The following is a 23,626-nucleotide window of genomic DNA, read 5'->3' as shown; positions in this document are numbered from 1 at the left end:
GAGGCTGCGAGAGAAGTGCTTGAAGGTGTTATAATATCCAAATTAATACCAGTGTGAAACATTAGTGTGGCAAGAAAAGAAAACGCTGAGAGCTGTGGAAATGGGGTTATTGAAAAATGTGCTTGAAATTTGTGCAGTTGTTAGGATGAAAAATACTGTGATTCATGAAAGGTGTGAAGTAAGGAATACACAGCAGGGTTAAAGAGCATGTGCTTAGAGTGGCTGGTGCTATGAAGTCCTTTATATTAAACAGACGTCTGGGAGTGGAGGCTGCGAGAGAAGTGCTTGAAGGTGTTATAATATCCAAATTAATACCAGTGTGAAACATTAGTGTGGCAAGAAAACAAAACGCTGAGAGCTGTGGAAATGGGGTTATTGAAAAATGTGCTTGAAATTTGTGCAGTTGTTAGGATGAAAAATACTGTGATTCATGAAAGGTGTGAAGTAAGGAATACACAGCAGGGTTAAAGAGCATGTGCTTAGATGGTATGGTTATATAGAGAAAAGGGAATAAAGGTGGGGTGAAAAGGGTATATGTGAGTGAGTGTGAAGGTGGAAGGAAAGTTGGTTGGCCAAGAAGATGGGGTGAAAAGGGTATATGTGGGTGAGTTTGAAGGTGGAAGGAAAGTTGGTTGGCCAAGAAGGTGGATGGATGTGATAAATGAGTGCGTAAGAAAGTGGAGTATTGGTGTTGATGAAGTTAGGGAACTGACAGGGAATGAAATTGGTATGATAAGTATGTATGGAGGAGCACATTATAAGAGTTTGGCACCCTTTTGTAAGTTGATAATCGGACTGAGTCTTCCTGATTGGTAATGTGAAGTACATGAATAAGAAGATGTCTGTGGCAGTCAAGCATAAAAGTTCCTTTCATCTGTGCAACACACTACAGTACAAGCCCATGAGGGAGAAATATTGCCTTGATAGGCCAACAGGGAGTATGAGGAGTAGGGAGGGGAGATGAAAAGAGAAATAAGTTGTACAGGAATGGTAATGAAATAATAAAATAATAACTTAAAGGCTATTAGTGTAACGTGACACTAATATGTATTTTGAAATTTTGGTAACAGGAAAAGAAGTGTGGATCAGAAGATACACTACAAAGTAGAAGCAGCTTAAGTATGATAGTAATGCAGTGATTACCAAGGTTATGACAACATCTGTTACTATTGATAGTGATGTAACTACAGTGGCAGATTAAAAATACTAGTAAGGGATAATATTGGCTGCCTGTATCCCAAGTCTGGTTGCTAAAACATGACTGGGAATAAAAATAGTCATCCTAATTCATTCTGAAATATGAGATCAGTGGCTGCTTTATTACACTCCCATAACCACTATAACCAAATATTCCTGATTCCCAAGCTTTCTCATTGCCCACTTCACCACCTCCCTAGGCACATCGTCATAAGCTGTCTCCAAATCAACAAAATCGAAGCACAGCTGTCCCTTTCTTCCTGTGTATTTTCCTGAAACTGTCAGACACTGAATATTCCATCTGTGGTCCCCTCCCCTGGCATAGGGATCACTGCAGCTCATCAGTATTCACTTTTTCCCATATCATACCATCCAAGACTCCATTACCTACATTATTCTAGAGTTTCCTTTTCTAGGACATCACCCTTCCCCATTTATACATTGATAATCACACCCTTCAGCCAGTAATCTTGAACAAAACACATTCATTCATCATCTAATCCTGTGTTGGTCCATGAGGAGTGTAGGAGTCCTGGGCTTGGCAGGTTGGTTCTGATATTTAAGATGAGAGTGACCAGCCTCACTCATCCCTGAGTGGCATTATGTGAGCAATAAACCTCAACCACCTCACGGATATAAACCTGCACAGGCTCAATCTGATTGGAGCACTTTAATTACCCAGTAAACTACCAGACGTCGTAATTTCATAATATGGTGGCTGAATCGGTAGGGAGGCGGCCTGCAGTCCTAATGGACCCAGGATCAAATCCCGGCTGGGGCAGGGAACAGTTTAAAGATTTGAATTTCCTAAAAAGCAGACTATCCTGATCTACCAGATGACCCGCCGACATGTTGTAAGAATACCCCCGCTAATACCAATACACCAGTCCTGTATGAGACAGCCCTAGCATGTATTCAATATGGATGGTGGGTGTTAGCGCCGAAGTGGTGACATGTGGAGGTGTAGGAGGACTACTGGGCCTTGCGATAGCTCATTGCCCCTGAGAAATAGGCCCTGAAGCCTTTGCCCAGAGTCGGCCATGTAAAAAAAAAAAACAGCATAGTAAATGGTTTCCTCGGTTACAGGAGACCATTCGGCTTGTCACTCAGTGTAGAGACCATAAGGCTGCACTACATTGAGTGAGTGGATCATGGGTGCTCCCACCTACCCACCAGCAAAACCCTCATACATAATATAATTTATTAAATCAGTAACTAAACCTGCTCCTATATCACCAGAGGCTTTCAACATCTCAGCAGTCAACCCAACCACACCCACAGCCTTCCCCAACTGCACTCTGCCCATGGTACCAATATCAACCAACGGCCAGTGATCAAACATTGGATCTGCCAGTGCCAAATTTTGTTTGTTCCAGTCAGTCTTCTCTACCCTTCTTTCATCATTCTTCACACTACTTACTTATGATATTTGTCTTTTCTTTCATTATCTATTTAGGCACCTTAATACCTAACTCCTTTTCAGCACTTTTTAGGCTATCCAGTAAAATTCTGTGAGACTCAGACTTTTTCTGGCTCTGTGCTTAGCTGCCAGGTATTCCTTTCTGTTACCCACCTCATGTCCATTCCCTAAACAGTCATCTTTTCACTTTAACTGCAACTTCTACTCCTTATCCCACCACCATGTTGCCTTATGTTTTGGCAGGTCACCTGTCCAGCCACACATAAGAATGCCACAAAATTGAGAGATCACAATCAGCAGCTACAGTGTAAATGGCTAGTGAGTGCACAGGACACATGATTTTTGGCCCAGTAAACTACTGTAGTGTGATGTTATTTTTAATTTCTAGTGCTTTCATAATTATTTGCAGAATTGGACCATTTGTTGCCTGAAAATCAAGTTAGGTCCATATAAGTTAACCCATGGATTGCGAGCCACAGCTCAGGCTGGGTAGCAACACGTTGTGAGCCACAGCTCAGGCTGTGCTACCGTAAACAATTCGACCCCTACGCAAACTTACACATGGTGCTATGCAAAGACGGCGAGAGAGAGAGAGAGAGAGAGAGAGAGAGAGAGAGAGAGAGATTTTTTTCTTTTCACCAGATGATGCCCTGGATGTTTATCTTCAAGTTTATAATAAACTAAAACAAAATTTTTGATTTTTTTTTCATTTTTCACTACTGCAGTATGTAAACTTACCTATGGCCCTACGCAAGGACGGAGAGAGAGAGAGATTATTTCTTTTTTCACCAGATGATGCCCTGGATGTTTATCTTCAAGCTTATAATAAACAAAAGCTTAAAAAAAAGAAAAAACCTTTTTTTCCCTTCATTTTTTTGCACACCACAGGGTGGGATAAAAAAAAGGTAATTGCGCAATCCACAGGTTAAACAAGGAAAACATTATCAGGGTAGTTTAAATTTTCAATATGTTCATTATGATAGGTTTTTCATTTATATTGTATTAGGTACAGAACTCTCATCTTTCGAAGAAAATGTGTTTGATAAAATCCATTATATGTTTTATCATGTATCTTGTCAATTATGACATTTGTTCAGTGGAGCTATTCTTTTGGCCAAAAGTCACCCACCCAGCAAAGTCCAAAAACAAGTTTGCAAGTCACTGAAACAGGTAGTTATTTCACTTCACTGCACTTCACTTGCTGCATACTTCCAAAAGTAAATCTAAACATTAGGTTTCTGCTCACCTAAACTGGTAGATGTTTCACTTCACTGCACTTCTTTTGCCGCTTGAACTCCTACACTACACTATTGTTTCATCACTGACTCTAACACACTCATTAATGACAGTTCAAAGGCACTATTGGAACAAACAGGTGACTGTAAGCTTCCGTATTGGTGGTCGTGTAAGTAAACATGTCAATTGTACCGCTGTCAGAAAAAGTATCGTTAGACATGGGGTCAATAGATCTGAGGCCTTTTTGGGCATTGTTACTTAACCTGAGTCTGTATGGTTGGTACCTCTACGTTCTCAGCCTGTGAGCATGAATGAGTGTATCCGTTCTCGAGGAAAGTGAATCCAGTGAGGTTTCATATAATATATTAGGTGATTTGGAGGTGATGTCGTAACTGTAAAGGGATGGACATTAATATCATTGTTGGTTGCATCCACGCCATGATGATTGAATGCTGTGACAGGGGCAGGAGAAGCTTACACTGAGTTCTAGAAAGGGTTTGAAAAAAATGCACAGGTGCTTGTCCCTCATAATTTCATATTTCTTACTCACTGCAATGCATTTGGAACTCTTGGTTGGCAGGATGAGTTATGTAATGTTTTTAGATATTATTTATTTAAATATGATGATGATGATGGTAATGATGATGATGATGATGATGATGATGATAATTATTAACTAGTGACAGGTGAGAGTGCTCACCAGGCATGGGGTGATTACAGGGGTATTGTAATCGATTACAATTACAGTTACTTTGCAAACTAAAGATTACAATTACGATTATCTATCTGTCTATCTATTGCCAGACGCCACACTCCCGTAAGGGGTGGCCATTTGACTTTGAGTTATTTGTTTTATGGGGAGGGGCACTAATCCTCGACCAACCCACATGTTGACACGTAGGGAACACTTATGGTTTGGTTATACGGTTACCACCCAGCGTAGTAAATGGTTTCTTGGCTTACAGGAAACCATTTGGCTTGTCACTCAATGTAAATCCACCTATGATTACAGTAAAAGTAAGAGTAATTGATTATGATTACATAAGTAGTAATCATGATTACAATCATGATTACATGTACTGTTATGCACTATATAATTATGAGCACATTTCTTTTATACTTGACATTGATTAAGTAAATAGCTGAAGTTAGTTTTTAAAAGCAAAAATGTCGTCCAGTAATATAAAACTGATATTTTATAGGGATATATATCTTATATGCAAATCATTTTAATAAGAACTGCCTGCATAAGGAAGAACATAGGGTTAAGCTCTGCAGAACCTATGGCGACTGTTACTCTGGATAAAAGTATGTTGTACAGTGCTATGTCCAGTAAGTTGTTCCTTTATTTTTTTTGCCAATTTGCAATACAAATGTGTTTTAATAATTCAAGCACCGAGGCTTTTCTTCACTTTGTCCTTAACCCTTTCATTCTATTAGCTTTTCTACCGACTGAGATCTTCCCAGGTGGTATTATTCTAGCTTAGGTGGGATATTATATGGAAGCTTCTAAGTGATAACCTACAATTCACTTTTGTTTTTTTATTACTTATGGACTTTTATGGTGTATATTTGACTGTTTGACACTGAACTACAGTATTTTATTCTTGATGAGTATTTGTGGAAGAATAACTTATCTGGGGTCATGTAATTGCAAAAGAAACCATGATTACGATTACAATATGAGAGTATTCGATTACGATTGCGATTACTTTGAAAAAAATGTCTAAGTAATTGAATACAATTACGATTACACAAAAGTCTTTAATCGATTACAGTCAGTTACGATTACAGATTACGATTACCCCAGGTCTGGTACTGCTCACCATCTGCTCACTCAATGTAGTGCTGCTCTTGGGTGCCTGCCCTTTCCTCTCTTCCTTCCTTCCTCTTATGTCTTTCGTTCATTCTTTCCATCCTTCCTCTTCTGTCTTTTCTTCCCTCTTTCCATCCTTCCTCTTCTGTCTTTTCTTCATTCCTTCCTCTTCCTTCTGTCTGTGGGTGGCTCTACTCTGGGTGACAAAGTAAATGGTTTCCTGTACACCAGGAAACCATTTACTATGCTGGGTGGTAACCATATATCTAAATAATGGCGCCTGGTGGTTTAGTGGGCAATTAAGGTGCTCCAATCAGATTGAGCCAGTGCAGGTTTATGTCCAAGGGGTGGTTGGGGTTTAATGCTCATGTAATGCCACTCAGGGATGAGTGAGGCTGGTCACTCTCATCTTAACCCTATTCGATGCACCCCGGAACACTTTTGTTACGTGCTAGCTAGTTTATACCAATAAACTCAAGTTTTTAAATAATGCATGATTTTAATTTTTTTTTTCTTGTTAATTCAGTGGGAACACAACAAATGGTGATTCTAAGCCAAAAAGCTGGGTTGAAATAGGCCCTTTCTCTGATATTAACAATTTTTTCTTGTGTAGAGTTCTAAATAAAAGGAAAACGCGTGATGATGAGTGGAATATCTGGGACCTTAGTCTATGCAGGCCTGATGGGCAGCAACACAGCTTCCAGACGTACGATACTGTTTCTGTCTATCTGTTTATCTATAGCCCAATGCCCTAATCCCGCAAAGGGTGGCCGCAGACAAAACGCCTCCAAGTCTCTCTGTCATCCACCATTTGACTGCTCTCCCCTCATCTCACACCCCCCTTCCCTCATATACCTCTCATCTCCATCCCTCCACCTCATCCTCGGTCTTCCCCTCCCTCTCCCTCCTCCCACTTCACCTACATACACCCTCTTAGTCAGTCTTTCATTCTGTTTCCTAGATTAATTTAAAGTTTTTTATTATCTGTGTATTATTCATTGGTTTTGTTTTATGACTCCTCATACCCAATGAAATGGTTATTTCACACACACACACACACACACACACACAGTGAATAGGTAAAATAGGTAAATACATGTGCATTGTACTGTGCACAGACAGAAACACACACATACCTCGCAGCTTGTGCAGCAACTGGTGTGCCGGACAATTAGTTGGGCATTATTAGGGGACGAGGTAGACATGTGGATGGACTCGTAGTCGTGGATTTTTACTTCGATTATGTTGACGATCCAGATGAAGATTACTTGGCAGAGCTAATTGGTGTTGATGATGACTCTGTCGTGGGGAGAGTAGCTGAGGCCAAGGATGAAGAGGACCAGCATGATGATATATCAAATGAAGAAGAATGGGTACCAGTTAGACACAGGAAGCCATTGGTAAAAAACTGATTAATCAATTACTTGAACAGTTGCTGTAACGAACATAATTATGATAAATTTGCCCCTTCCACATGAGCTCAGGGAATATACTTGGATTTTAGAGAAACCCCAGAGAAAGTTAGATGTCGGTAAGTCAGTAACATGGGTCAGTCATACGGAAGGTAGGCCTGTTGAGAATGTATTGCCTGGTGAAGAATGTCTGTTAGGAGAGGCAAGGTCAGCTAATACAGAAATAATGGCATGGGAGTTGTGTATAACATCTAATGTGATTGAAGATATTGTAACCAATAATGATAAGATTCAAAGTAGAAATATCAAAATTTATAAAACAGACAGTGCTGAGATACCAACACACGACAAGGTGACGATTACATAGAATTAAAAAGCCTTTTTTGGCATGCTATATGCAAGAGGCTTGTTGGGACAATAAATATTGCTATAAACATCTCTTCATGGAAGGGTTTGGTCACCCAGTATTTGGAGCTGTCTTATCAGTAAAACAATTTGATTTCTCAAATGCCAACATAACTTTCGACAACAGTGATACAAGACACCAGAGATGGCTACATGATCGGTTTGCAGCAGTGAGGGAGCTTTCCGAACATTTCAGTACTCATTGTTGCTCAGAGTTAGAGCCAGATGACTCCATGACCATTGATGAAATGTTGTATGGGTGTAGAACAATCAGGGTTCAGACAGTACAATGAGAGCAGACTTATATGCTATGACCTCTTATATATATCTGTTACACTGTTAGGTATCTATTTACTTTTAGGATGGCTGTATATTCAGGTAAACCTTCTGGGGAGCCAGGACCACACTACATACGAGTACAGTCCAAACAGTGAAAGCTCTAATAAGTTGTTTACAAGCCTTTGTCAACCTTAGAGGTAGGACTGTCAGTCTGGATAGATTGTATACCAGTATAGTGTTACGGTATTTGGGTGGCTTCAGACACAAGATATCACTGCCTTAGGTACTATAGATTTTACCAGAAATGGCATACCACCAGAGATAAAGGTAGTCACTGAAAGGGAGGATAGGTCATATAAAGTTTACTGGAATAAACAGGGGAAGGAAATGAAACTGAACTCCTGTCTAGCACCTGCCAGTAGCAAAGGTAAGTAAAATGCAACTTCTGTGCACAGTCCCTTAAATTGGGCATTACCAAAGATGATGATCTTTGAAAAAAAATATATATAGCTATATGATTTCACTCATGGAGGCACTGACATTATGGATCAGCGGATCAGTTTTCATACAATACACACTTAATCTCGAAGATGGACAATAAATGCCCTTGGCTACATTCTCGACGCTGCCAGAGTAAATTCACGACATTTTATTCGTTATATAACAATCAGGACCCAAGAAAAATTGCTTCAGTCACATATGGCTGGCAGTTAGTGAAGGCATTGTTTAATCCTCAAATTGAAAGAAGAAAAGTTCAGGCTTGTGGTCTGAACAGGAATACAATAGCAAAGATGAATATGATGCTAGAACAGGGAGAGGTGGAGGAGGCCGTGCCTGAAGTAACACATGAGAATAGGTCAGGGAAGTGATGCAAAATTTGTCAGTCATCCCTGGAGTTGATGTATGGTCCAGGATACATTCAGAATCACCTTAAAGTAAAATTGTGCTCGAAGTAGTGTCGAGTATGTCACAAGCACACATGTAATGAAGCATTTAAATAAAGTAGGATAGAAGTTGTGGAAGCAATGAAGAAAGTTAAATCAGGGAAAGCCCCAGGAATTGATGGAGTGTGTGGTGAAATGCTGAAGCATGGGGGAGAGATAGTAGTAGAATGGATGTGGAAGATGTGCAGATTGGCCTGGGAGGAAGGTAGAGTCCCGGAGGATTGGAAGTCAGGTATAATTATTCCCTTGTACAAAGGAAAAGGGGAAAAAGAAGTGTGTGGTAATCATAGGGGCATTTGTCTTCTTAGTATAATAGGAAAAGTGTATGGTAGGATACTTATTGACAGAGTTAGAGAAAGAACAGAGAAATTAGTTGGAGAAGAACAGGGAGGCTTTAGGAAGGGAAGAGGTTGTGTAGATCAGATATTCATTCTCAGATCTTTAGTGGAAAAGTTTCTAGAGAAGGGAAAGAAGTTGTATGCGGCTTTCATGGATTTGGAGAAAGCACATGACAGGGTGGATAGACTAGGATTGTGGAAAGTGTTAAGAATATATGGAGTAGATGGGAAGTTGTTGAATGCTGTGAAGAGTATGTACGATGGTGTGAAGGCTGCAGTGCGTGTGGATGGTGAACTAAGTGAATTTTTCTCTTTGAAAGTTGGTTTGAAACAGGGATGTGTCATGTCTCCATGGTTGTTCAATCTGTACATGGATGGGGTAATAAAAGAGGTACAAGGTAGGGTAGTGGATGTTGGAGTGGCCCTGGTGAGAGAGGATAGTGTTTGGAAACTCCCTGTACTGTTGTTTGCAGATGATACTGTGTTGTTGAGTGAAGACGAAGGGGAGCTGCAAGGCTTGGTGGATGAGTTTGAGAGAGTGTGTAAGAAACGGAATCTAAAGGTGAATGTAGGGAAGAGTAAAGTGATGGTCTTTGAGAGAGGTGAAGTCAGTGAATGTACAGCGAGGTTGGATGGTGAGGAATTGGAAAATGTGAGTACGTTTAAGTACTTGGGTAGCGTGATGAGTAAGGTTGGAGGTTTGGAGGGTGAAGTGCTTGAAAGGGTACAGCAGGGAAGAAAGGTTGCTGGTTCTTTGAAAGCAGTGATAAGAAACAGGGAAGTGAGCATGGAAGTGAAAAAGTTACTACATGACAGTATTGTGATACCAACTCTAACGTACGGAAGTGAAGCTTGGACGTTGTTGGAAGGACACAAGTCAAGAGTGAGAGCAGTGGAAATGAGTTATTTAAGAGGAGCCTGTGGAGTCACATGGAGAGACAGGCTGACGAATGAGGATATCAAGGAGCGTTGTGGTGTTGATGTGGATGTGATAGGAAGCGTTATGAGGAACACACTGAGGTGGTTTGGCCATGTGGAGAGGATGGAGGGTGAAAGACTGACGAAGAGAGTGTATGTGAGTGAGGTGGAGGGGGAAAGAGGGAGGGGGAGGCCGAGGATGAGATGGAGGGATGAGGTGGAGAGGTATATGAGAGAGGGGGGTGTGAGTTGGGAGCAGGGGAGTGAAATGGCGGGGGACAATGCGACTTGGAGGCGATTTGTTTGTGGCCACCCCAAACGGGATTGAGGCATCTGGCAATAGATAGATAGATAGATGTGTGAAATGCTGTGGTAACATGTCAGTCAGTGAAAGTCTTGTTTTGATTACGGAGAATGAATATGCTTGTCTGTGAATGCGCATAGATTATGACTGTTTCCATTATTACAAATTATATTTTTATGTTTAAAGATTTCTTTATATGATAGATAGTTATTTTGATATATATTTTGACATGTATCTGTATATAGATAGTTGTGGCTATATGTATGTACTGTATCTATCTATCTGTCTGTCTATGTATCTTGACATGTATCTGTATATAGATAGGCCTGGCTATACTATGTATCTATCTATATACTGTATATATATATATATATATCTACAGTTAGATAGATGTAGATATATACATGGTATATAGCTCTCTCTCTCTCACCTGCCTGCTGACAAGGGCGCTAAGTCTGCAAAGCACATGTAGATGTATATATCCTGGTATCGTTCTAGCTTGTGGATAAGAATTAATGTTTTCTTTATTCCTTGTGCATTAGCAGAATCATTTTCAAGTTATAAACATAATTGAAAATTCTACTGTTTTACTGTTAACTCATAATGATACATTTTACGCAATGTATACATGTATATTTTCGTTGTCAATTATCAAACAGTATGGTATATGTTTATCCTATTGCTGATGTCCACTTTTCCAGTCATATCAACTTATTTACGTTTATATGACATTGTGTTGATTTATCATTTTTAGTGGAAAAGAAATTAGTTTCAGGGTTTGTTGTTGATCGATATTGGGCCTGGTATCCTTACTGTAACATCACCTTTAGGTTAGTGCTGGTTGTAGGTCCCTGGAGGGCTTTGATGGGCCATGATCATGTTCAGGAGTTTATTTTTTAGTACCAGTGATGCAGCCATGAGGGGGTAACCGCATGCGTTGTTCACAGGGAAAGTACGAGTGCTACTGCTGAGTGAATGGAGCTGAGGTGGTTGCAGTTTTCTTTTTACGGTATGACTACTGGACGGCTGCCGCCCCAGCCACAGTACCTTCAACTGCTATCACGTTGCTGTACACACTAACTCAGCTTATCCCTAGCGTGAATAAAACAGAATGTTAGGATTGATCTGCCAAGCAGACTGTTTTGGAGGGTTTTGGAGGGACTCTTTGAGTGTACCGTATTATAATATACAGGCGCCAGTAAAATTAGCACTACCTCTCCAGTTTTCCAATGAGTCTTAACAACATTGATCATGTATTAATGAGAGGGAAAACGAATCCTTACTCTTCTAGCCATACATATACAGTACATCTCAAGGCAGCTGTATATTTTGTTATGCCATCAAGAAGTATTTGGCATTCAAGATCAGTGATGGAGGGGCAGTATATAAATTTTGCTGGAGATTACACTAAAAATGCCTGATTTTCACATGTCTTATCTGAACTGCCACAAAAGCTGCACTCTATGTTGCACAGCCAAGATCATAAACTGTCAAACAACGCTATGGGATGATACGTCTTTCAATCCAATTATTTTCCAAATTAAAAAAAAAAAAAAACGATAAATGTCATGGGGATAGGCCACTGACAGACCAGTGGGAAATGACAAAGAAACTGACATCGAAAGGACAGTTTGGCGACAAATTTGTATGAGTTTAAGGGTTGATCGCCACGCTGAATAACAGTTAATTTATTTTACTGATTATATTTTGGATATAACTATACACAATTGAATATTTTTTATTGCATTACTCTGGATACTCCTTTGGGCATAGCATGAGCAGATAGTGCTACTGTGCCGGTTGAGTAATTTGATATCATTGAATATTTCTCTGTGTCCTTCAATTTAAATTTACAGTACTCAGATATAGAAATACCTACATAATGCATTTGTGAGAACAACGGATTTGACCTTCTCAGGGACCCTCTTCCAGTGTAAGTAAGGAGTAAGAAACAGGTAAACCTTTATTATACAATTGAGGGGCAGACAGAACAGGAGGTAGGTAAGGCACAAAGCTATAGATGTGGAATATTGCAACTCTTATGCAATATGTCTGCCTCTTCAAGCGTTTTTCTACTGTACGTCTACCACCTTGTGGTTTATCTACCTCCTGTTCTCCCCGCCCCTTTCTCACTTGCCGTCTACTTGTATAATAAAAGTCTACCTGCTACTCACTCCTTAGCTACACCTGAAATGGGTCCATGAGAAGGTCGGATCTGTTTCGTTCTCACAAATAGATTATATTTCACACACCACCACAGTCCTCACACACCAACATAGTCCTCACACACCATCATAGTCCTCACACACCAACATAGTCCTCACACACCAACATAGTCCTCACACACCAACATAGTCCTCACACACCAACACAGTCCTCACACACCACCACAGTCCTCACACACCACCACAGTCCTCACACACCAACACAGTCCTCACACACTAACATAGTCCTCACACACTAACATAGTCCTCACACACCAGCACAGTCCTCACACACTAACATAGTCCTCACACACTAACATAGTCCTCACACACCAGCACAGTCCTCACACACCAACACAGTCCTCACACACCAACACAGTCCTCACACACCAACACGTCCTCACACACCAACACAGTCCTCACACACCAACATGGTCCTCACACACCAACATGGTCCTCACACACCAACACGGTCCTCACACACCACCACAGTCCTCACACACCACCACAGTCCTCACACACCAACACAGTCCTCACACACCAACATGGTCCTCACACACTAACACAGTCCTCACACACCAACATGGTCCTCACACACTAACACAGTCCTCACACACCAACATGGTCCTCACACACTAACACAGTCCTCACACCACACAAGCGTATAATTAATAAGAATAACTTCATACTTCTAGAAATTATTGTTATTATATAATGGCATTTTTTGTGGTAGGTGGGGGTGCTCACCATCCACTCACTCGATGTAGTGCTGCTGTTGGGTGTCAGCCCTTTCCTCTCCTCCATCCTTCTTTCCTTCCATTCTCTTCTGTCTTTCTTTCCTTCATTCTTTCCTTGTTCTTCTGCCTACAGATGCCTTTACACACCCTCTTCTGTCTTTCTTTCCTTCATTCTTTCCTCTTCCTTCTGCCTGTGGGTGACTCTGCACTGAGTGACAAGCCAAATGGTTTCCTGTACACCAGGAAACCATTTACTACACTGGGTGGTAACCATATAACCAAATTTTGGCGCCTGGTGGTTTAGAGGGTAATTATTGCACTCCAGTCGGATTGAGCCGGTGAAGGTCTATATCCAGGGGGAGGTTGGGGTTGATTGCTTATGTCATGCCACTCAGGGAGGAGTGAGGCTGGTCACTCTCATCTGAAATGTCAGAACCAACTGCCTAGCCCTGGGCTGCTGTGCCCCTTTTGGGGCAATGTAGAATTGGAGGATGGATGGATGGATATAATGGCATTTGAAAAATAAATATAACCACTTTCTAAAGAGCAGAGGTTGAGGAAAGTGGTTGTGGGGTAGCCTACATGTCTTCGTACATCCCGTATCTTGGTAACACTTTTTTGAGTGTGGCTGATACTCACTTAGCCAAATTTATTAATTCATTAGCGGCAAATACTGTATATGGTAGCATCATCACTATCGTCTTCATCATGTAAGTCCATTTTTAGTCCACTGCAGGACACTCCACTTAGGAAGGTTTTAGCCAGGAGGTCCTAACCCACGCTGGATGAGGACGAGTGGGAAGGAGTATGAAAGGAAGAGATGGGGTACATGTAATATAGTTAGAAGTGTCCAGTGGTTGTGTGTGTTGGCAGTCTCTATTTTGATGTTCTGATGGTGTGTGTATGTGTATTTACCTAATTGTATATATCTAATTGTGATATACAGGAAATGAGCTATGCGTGTGGGGTCCCATCTCTGTTTCTTAGTAAGTCAGATTTTGCTTTAAACTCGTTAAGTTTTAGACTGGACGATCTTTTTTTCCAGGCGATTCCATAGGTCTATGCATCTGTAAGGAAAACTATGTTTCTTGATATCCTTCAAGCAGCTTGGCTTCTTCAGTTTCATTCCATGTCCTCTTGTTACTCTCTGATCCCATACAAACAGATCTCTGTCAATTTTATCTACTGCCATCATGGCCCTAAACACTGCAATCATGTCGCCCCTCTCTCTCCTTTCCTCTAAGGAACGCAAATCCAGCTTTTCCAGTCTTTCTCTTTATGACAGATCTGCCAGACTGGGGACCATCTTGGTTGCTGTTCTTTGTATTCTCTCAGTCTTGTTTATATCTTTCTTTTTGTGTGGGGACCACACTACTGTTGCATATACTAACCTGGGGCGGATCGTGGCCACTACTAATTTTTTCATCATATCCTCATCCATGTAATGAAATGCTACTCTTATGTTAGTCAAGAGTTGATGTCTCTCTCTAACTGTCTTGTTAATATGTTTTTCAGGTGACAAACTGTCCTTGACCAGCACTCCCAAATCTTTCTTTTCCCTTGTTTTTGTAACTGGTTCATTACCCATCAGATAATTTAGTGATGACCTCTTGGTACTTTTACCCATTTCCAACATTTTACATTTTTTTGCATTGAATTTCATTTCCCACATCCAGTTCCAATTATGTATCCTATCCAGATCCTCCTCCAGCATTTTACAGTCTTCCTCAATCTCTGCCTTCCTGAAGATCTTTGCATAATCAGCAAACAGACTTGCATAACTGTTCACTCCATCTACCATATTATTTACATAAATCAGGAACATTACAGGCACCAAGACTGAGCCCTGTGGGACTCCACTTGTTACTTCCCTCCATCCAGACATCCTGTCCTTTTTTACGGTCCTCATTTGTCTGTCTCTTAAAAAGTTTGTCATCCATTCCAGGAGGTTTCCCATCAGTCCTCCTATATGCTCTGATTTCCACATTAGTCTCTTTTGGGGTACCTTGTCGAAGGCCTTCTCCAAATCTAAATACACACAGTCCACCCAACCATCTCCCTCCTGTAGCACATCAATCGATCTTGAGTAAAAACAACAAGTTGGAAACACATGACCTTCCACTTCTGAATCCAAGCTGACTTTCAGCCAAAATATTCATCTCTTCCAGATATTTTATTCGTCAGTCTTTCAGGATTCTCTCACACAATTTTGCGACCATGCTGGTTAGGACACTGGCCTATAATTCAGCTGTTCTTCCTTGTGTGTGTGTGTGTGTGTGTGTGTGTGTGTGTGTGTGTGTGTGTGTGTTCGGCGTGATGGCATCGCGTGCCTGCTAGTGCGCTGACGGGTTTGAATGTGTGCGTCTGACTTCGTCTTACCAAGAACATTACTCAAGATGTTTTTTACGATACTAGGTCGTGAGTGTTGGAAATTGCCAAGGGATGCATCGAATAGGGATAAACGTCAAGACCAACTTGCCTAGCCCCGGGGTCCTATGCTCATCATGGGGCAACACTGAATTAGATGATATTGCTGATGATTTGATGCCAGACGCCATGTATCCCAAACAGGGTGGACAAGGGCTTAGAGTTAATTGATTTACAGGGAGGGGCACTAATCCTCCACCAACCCCACTTGACACGTAGGGAGAACGTTATGCCAACAGCATCTGGTGTTCCCAGGCGGTCACCCATCCAAGTACTAATCAGACCCAACGTTGCTTAACTTCGCTGATCGGACGGGAAGCAGTGTACTCAACGTGGTATGGCCGTTGCTGATGATGCTTATTATTATTACTACCTGTATTTGTTATTATTATTATTATTATTATTATTACTATGGTAGGTGGGGATGCTCACCACCCACTCACTTGATGTATTGCTGCTTTGGGTGTCTGCCCTTTCCTCTCTTACTTCCTTCCTCTTTTGTCCTTCTTTCCTTCATTCTTTCCTCTTCTTTCTGCCTACGGGTGACTTTATACTCCCTCTTCTGTCTTTCTTTCCTTCATTCTTTCCTTTTCCTTCTGCCTATGGGTGACTCTACACTGAGTGACAAGCCAAAAAGTTTCTAGTACACCAGGAAATCATTTACTATGCTGGGTGGTAACCATATAACCAAATTACGACGCCTTGTGGTTTAGTGAGTAATTAAGGCACTCCAATCGGATTGAGCAGGTCCAGGTTTATATCCAAGCAGTGGTTGTGGCTTATTGCTCACATAATGCCACTCAGGGATGAGTGAGGCTGGTCACTCTCATCTTAAATGTCAGGACCAACTTGCCTAGCCCCGGGCTTCTACGCTTCTCATGGGGCAGCATAGGATTGGATGATGGATGGATGGATGGATTATTATTATTATTATTGTTATTATTATTATTATTGTTATTATTATTATTATTATTATTATTATTATTATTGTTATTATTATTATTATTGTTATTATAATTATTATTAATAATTATTATCATTATTATTATAAATGGTAGGTGGTGGTGACCATCATCCACTTACTTCATGTTGTGCTACCTACTTCTTCCTTCACCTTTATCATTCTTTTTTGTGTCTGCTTTCCTCTCTTCTTATTTCTCCCATCTTTCCTGTCACATTTTATTACTCTGTCAGGTGGCTTTACATTGAGTGACAATAGGTGGTGGCGTCCATCATCCACTCACTTGATGCAGTGCTGCCTACTTCTTCCTTAGCCTCTATCATTCTTTTTCTGTGCCTGTCCTCCTCTCTTCCTATTTCTTCCATCTTTCCTGTCGCTACTTATTGCTTTCCTTTCCGTTACAGGTGGCTTTACATTGAGTGACGAGCCAAATGGTTTCCTGTAAGCCAAGAAACCATTTACAACACTGGGTGGTAACCATATAACCGAACCATATGTGCTCCCTACGTGTCAAGTGGGTTGGTGGAGGGTTAGTGCCCCTCCCTGTAAAACAAATAACTCAAGAGTCAAATGGCCACCCCGTACAGGATTATGGCGTCTGGCAATAGATAGATAGATAGATTATTATTACTATATTGGTGGTAGGTGGGGGTACTCACCAGCCACTCACTCGATGTAATGCAGCTTTGGGTGTCTGCCCTTTCCTCTCTGCCTTCCTTCCTCTTTTGTCTTTCATTCTTTCATTCTTTCTTTTTCCTTCTACTTGGGATGATTTTACAATCCCTCTGTTGTCTTTTCTTTTATTCTTTCCTCTTCCTTCTTCCCATGGGTGACTCTACACTGAGTGACAAGCCAAATGGTTTTCTGTACACCAGGAAACCATTTGCTATGCTGGGTGGTAACCACATAACCAAATTATGGCACCTGGTGGTTTAATGGGTACTTGAGGCATTCCGATCAGATTGAGCCTGTGTATGTTTATATCCAAGGGGTGTTTAGGGTTTATTGCTCACATAATGCTATTCAGGGATGAGTGAGGCTGGTCACTCTCATCTTAAATATCAGGACCAACTTGCCTAGCCCTGGGCTATTATGCTCCTCATGGGGCAACTTAGGATTAGATGATGAATGGATGGATGGATTATTATTATTATTATTATTATTATTATTATTATGATTATTATTATTGTTATTATTATTATGTAGGGAAGAGTAAAGTGATGGTCTTTGAGAGAGGTGAAGTCAGTGAATGTACAGCGAGGTTGGATGGTGAGGAATTGGAAAATGTGAGTATGTTTAAGTACTTGGGTAGTGTGATGAGTAAGGATGGAGGTTTGGAGGGTGAAGTGCTTGAAAGGGTACAGCAGGGAAGAAGGGTTGCTGGTTCTTTGAAAGCAGTGATAAGAAACAGGGAAGTGAGCATGGAAGTGAAAAAGTTACTACATGACAGTATTATGATACCAACTCTAACGTATGGCAGTGAAGCTTGGACGTTGTTGGAAGGACACAAGTCAAGAGTGAGAGCAGTGGAAATGAGTTATTTAAGAGGAGCCTGTGTAGTCATATGGAGAGACAGGCTGACGAATGAGGATATAAAGGAGCGTTGTGGTGTGGATGTGGATGTGATAGGAAGCGTTATGAGGAACACACTGAGGTAGTTTGGCCATGTGGAGAGGATGGAGGGTGAAAGACTGATGAAGAGAGTGTATGTGAGTGAGGTGGAGGGGGGAAGAGGGAGGGGGAGGCCGAGGATGAGATGGAGGGATGAGGTGGAGAGGTATATGAGAGGGGGGGAGGGGTGCGAGTTGGGAGCAGGGCAGTGAAATGGCGGGGGACAAGGCGACGTGGAGGCGATTTGTTTGTGGCCACCTCAAACGGGATTGAGGCGTCTGGCAATAGATAGATAGATAGATTATTATTATTATTATTATTATTATTATTATAATTAAGAAAAAGGGAAATGCAAGAAGAAAAAAAGTGGATGTCAGATGAAACATGGTATGCAATACAGAGAAGGAAAAAGGGAAGTTAAGAAATGAAGAACAACATGTTGATGGCCAGGTACTTGAAGTACTTTGAGCAAAGTACTGGAGTTTACATTCTGAAGTAAAAAGACTTGTTAGACGTGATAAGAGGAGGCAGTATGATGAAAAGGCAACAGAGAGAGAAATTAAAAAATGACGGTCAGAGCACAATAGCAGCATAAAGGAGTTAACTGGGACTGAAAAGAGAAGGAAGGTAATATCTGTATGAGATAGAAATGATAACTTGACTAAAGAATTGGAAATAAAAGGACAGTGGAAAGAGCATTTTGAATCTGTTCTAAATAGACCAATCCCAGCTGAAGAGGACATTTTGCCAGCCAAGAGAGATTGGCAGATAGAATCAGGGCATATAGCCATGGAAGAGGCAGCAAAATCTATAAAGTAAAGTAAAAGAATTTTAAGACCCCAGGAGAGGATGGAATATTTCCTGAAATGCTTAAGGTGGAAAATGATGAGTTGATAAATGTGCTTTTGAAACTTTTTAATGTGGCTTGGGATAATGGTGGAATTCCCGAGGAGTGGAAAAATGGAGTGCTTATAAAAATACCCAAAAAGGGAGATTTAAGTGTAAGTGGAAATTGGAGGGGGATAACTCTGACATCTGTAGTTGCAAAAGTCTTTTCCAAAATCTTGTTGAACAGAATAGAGCCAGTAATTGATAAAATTTTAAGAGAAGAACAAGCGGGATTTAGAAAGGGCTGAGGTAGTAATGATCAGTTTTTGCCAGCCAAGAGAGATTGGCAGATAGAATCAGGGCATATAGCCATGGAAGAGGCAGCAAAATCTATAAAGTAAAGTAAAAGAATTTTAAGACCCCAGGAGAGGATGGAATATTTCCTGAAATGCTTAAGGTGGAAAATGATGAGTTGATAAATGTGCTTTTGAAACTTTTTAATGTGGCTTGGGATAATGGTGGAATTCCCGAGGAGTGGAAAAATGGAGTGCTTATAAAAATACCCAAAAAGGGAGATTTAAGTGTAAGTGGAAATTGGAGGGGGATAACTCTGACATCTGTAGTTGCAAAAGTCTTTTCCAAAATCTTGTTGAACAGAATAGAGCCAGTAATTGATAAAATTTTAAGAGAAGAACAAGCGGGATTTAGAAAGGGCTGAGGTTGTAATGATCAGTTTTTTTTTTTTTTTTTTTTTTTTTTTTTTTTTGTAAGGCATCTAATGCAGCAAGCTAATGAGATGAAAGTGCCTCTTAGTACGTGTTTTGTTGATTTTGAAAAGGCATTTGATAGTGTTTCACGTGGAGCTGTATTGAAAATTATGAGTTTCTATGGTATACCAGAAAAGTTTGTAAATATTATTAGAAGCCTGCATGAAGGTACTTTTTGTAAGGTAATGGTGGGTGGTTCTTTGAGTGATCCATTTGAATTTAGGTCAGGAGTGATTCAAGGAGGAGTTCTTTCGCCATTGTTGTTTGTTTTGGTTATGGATTATGTTATGAGAAAGGTTGTAAGGAGAACAGGTGCAGGAATTAACTGGAAAGAAAATAAGAGGTTGATGGATTTGGACTATGCTGCTGATATTGTACTGATTTGTGGAAGTATTTATGAGATGCGGAGGGTGCTTGATTGGTGGAAGGAGGAGAAAAAGTTGGATTAGTAATAAATTGTGGAAAGACTGAAATTATTAATATGAATGTGGAGAACCAAATTGATTGTGTAATTGGGAATAATGTGGTGAAGAACATAGAAAATTTTAAATACTGTATCTGGGAACGATTGTATCATCTAATGGATCATGAAATAGTGAAATTGAGGAGAGGATTAGGTAGGCTTGGCGAGCTGTTGGAATGTTGAAATCTGTTTGGAATAATAATATGCTGTTGGTACATACTAAGGTAAAAATGTACAAGTCCATGGTAAGACCAATTTTACTTTATGGGCATGAGTCATGGTACAGTACAATTGCAACAGATCAGAAAGTATTAGGATTTGATAATAATATACTGAGAAGGATTCTTAGGGTAAAGTGGCAAGACAGAGTTACAAATGAAGGAGTAAGGGATATTACGAGAGTGGAACCAGTTGATGAATATGTGAGACTGTCTCGCTGGAAATGGCTGGGGCACACACATGTATAGAAAAGAAGGCAGTTAATACAGGATGTGCCAGAGTGGACTGCTAGAGGAAGAAGAGGCAGAGGTAGGCCGAGGGAAACCTGGTTGAGGACAATGAAAAGAGAAGCTGGAGAGGAATGTTGGTGGGACCTGAAGGAGCTGGCAAGAGACAAATATTGGTGGAGAGAGTTCATCAAGGCCCTATGCATCTTGTGGGGTGCCACAGAAAATGATTGATTGATTATTATTATTGTTATTATTATGTTATTGATGTTATTGATACTGGTATATGTAATAGTACCTGTATTTGTATATATCAATATATTTGTCTATATCCTACTGTTGTGTGTGTTGACATGTCGCATTTGTGGTGTTTCGAAACTTATCCATTAAAGTATTGTATTCACTTGCCTGTTGCACCTATAGACAGTAGTCCTTTTCTCTAAACATCTCTTAACAACAGACACCTACAGCTTTTAGAAATTCTTGCAATGCTAAGAGGGATATACAATGAAAGTCCTGTAATCCTAATGGCAGGGGACCGAGGGCCTTTCAGACTATTGTTTTTTTCGGACTAATGGGAGGGAGCTTTGAAAACACTAGAAATATGTACAGTCATTGTCATAAATAATCACCTATCCTCCAGTGTCCCATGTCTCAGACTGGCTCCTTTATGCGCAGCAAGTTACAGTGGAGTAAGAGGGGCTGAGAGGGAGGGACCAGAGAGAGAAGGAAAGGTATGGGGAGGGGGATGAGTGATGGTGCGGAGGGGGGTGGAGTGAGGGAGTGGAGGAAAGGTAGGTAGAGGAGGAAGAATGATATGCGAAGTGTTGGTCACATTGTCTGTTTTCTTTCATTCAGGGCATGATATAAAGGAGTTAATATTTGGTAGGTAATGCCTTACTATACCTTGTGTAGGGGCATCAGGTAACAAGCTTTAAAGTGGTGAAATCAAGGGCTGGCTTGTGAGAGAAATATACTTATGTGACAGAGCAAACGTTAGTGCAGGGCCAGAAGTTTCCAGCACAACACACTATTGCCTAGTCCACCAATATGTAACAAACTGTCTTTTGTCAGAGATAAATATCATTCCGAGGTGATGAGAGGGTGTTGGGGTTGTTGGACAACTATTCAGACCCATGCCGGCATGGAGACCAAGCAGCAGATCATGAGAGATATCGTTATTTTATCCTCCCATGTGCACAGACATCTAATTTATTTACCATTTATGCACAGTTATTTTAAATACCCTTTTTATATAGAGAATCCATAAAATAGTTGACATGATGGTGACAGTATAGAGAGAGTGTATACTGAGAGGATGATCATATTTACTGTGGACACAGCCATGTCAAAGGTTGCATATGATATTTAGTTCCAAAAATTAATTACATGTAGGGATAGAGGATGTTTCTTACACATACATTACGGAAGTCAAAGCCATCCAGATTCCATTCTGCGTCTGAAGTCAAAATACATGAATAAACACAAATATCTGGCTCCATACTAATGTTTGATCCGTCACATCGGTATAACGGTACTTGTTTTAGACATGCTGATACAGGTTGGTCCAGTTGGACCAAGCCTTTGATAACTTGTACTGTACATGTTAATACAGGAAATGGACAGGTGAATCTTGACCTCTACTGACTCAGTACTCAGTGTCTCAGTCTCAGTTTTTCCCTGGTAGTGAAAGGACTGCAGCAACAAAGTGCCTGCTGGTTGTGGGAGAAAAATGGCAACTGAGTGGGATAAAGTTGATGTTTTAGAAAATAATAGACAGAAAGCAGTCTGCAAATATTGCAGCCAAATAATATATAAGTTCTAAAATAGAAAGAGTGTGAACCCACGTCCAAAAGTGTCCTAAGAGGAAAGCTTATTTTAGGGAAAAGGCAAGTAAGCAAGATATTTAGAAATTATAAATAACCACAATACTAGATGTGGAGCAACACTAGTATGATTTTAGGAAAATTTCTATATTGTCTGCATGTCTGACTATGACTGCAGAGAGAGAGAGGTCATTTGTATGTTCCCAGGGTCCTGTGTTCCCCAGTTTTACTAACTACGCTAACCTAACTTAACCTAACCTTAGCAACATTGGACCACATTTTATGCAAAAATTAACAGTGTAAGAAAAACATACAAACAAACAAACAAACAAAAAACATTTAAGGCCATTTTTTTTTTTTTTTTTTTTTTTAATGCCAACTGGGGGGGGGGGGGGGAACTGAGTACGAGATAGAAGGATGGAGTGAAGAGGTACTTGTAAGTGAGGTATGGAGTATGAGTTGGAGAGGGGACAGAAGATAGGGTGACATGGAAGTGATTTGTTTACAGCCACCCCTTATGAGATGAAGGCATGTGGTAATAAGCAGAAATACTTTTGAAGTTAACATTATTATATCAGGTGCACAGTACAGTAAGTTTAGTGTCATTTGGCAGTCAGTTAACATTTATAGCAAGGTTTTATGTTTGCACAGTACTCTGTAGCCTTTTATCTGAGGCATGTGAGCTGGTTTCATGAACATCTTTGCATTGCAGACTTGGAGGTGAAATGTTTTCTGTGATGTGCAAATATGAAGCTGGAACCAGCAGGGATGAACACATTTCAAAGATTTCCACGATGAGCTCACCAGTGGCTGTTTTATAGGACTTGTAAGTGTACTGTATTTTAAGGTGTAAATGTGCAGAATTTCATATAAGCAGTATGCAGTCATATTATTTTAGATGGTTGTACTGTATTACAGTAATACAGATGTGTTTGTTGAATAATAGATAAGAATTTTTACGACCATTCAAATATAACTTTTAATTGTTGTAAAATACTATTAAGGACAACCATTTTAATCCAACATAAATAGTTGTGTTTTAGTCTTGTGTAGAATTGGTGAAAAATTAAAATAATTACCAGTAGCT

General features: G+C 40.4%; 1 protein-coding gene and 1 non-coding gene across 2 annotated transcripts in view; one reads left to right on the top strand and one right to left on the bottom strand.

Moving 5' to 3' along the window:
* LOC145392717 (4'-phosphopantetheine phosphatase) overlaps nt 1-23,360 on the top strand; it is a 274,959-nt gene extending 251,599 nt beyond the window's left edge. The window contains exon 17 of the mRNA XM_080267017.1: nt 23,252-23,360. Within this exon, the coding sequence (XP_080123143.1) occupies nt 23,252-23,360 (109 nt within the window). The remainder of the gene's footprint in view (nt 1-23,251) is intronic.
* On the bottom strand, nt 15,868-15,986 carry LOC145393083 (5S ribosomal RNA). Its single transcript, XR_013896101.1, has one exon. It is a non-coding gene; the product is annotated as a 5S ribosomal RNA (ribosomal RNA).
* Nucleotides 23,361-23,626: the final 266 nt, after the last annotated feature.

Source organism: Coenobita brevimanus, chromosome 23 (assembly GCF_032717465.1).
Source record: "Coenobita brevimanus isolate Jiangsu-jjx chromosome 23, ASM3271746v2, whole genome shotgun sequence".
NCBI lineage: Eukaryota > Metazoa > Arthropoda > Malacostraca > Decapoda > Coenobitidae > Coenobita > Coenobita brevimanus.
This window is presented reverse-complemented; position numbering and strand designations above follow the sequence as displayed.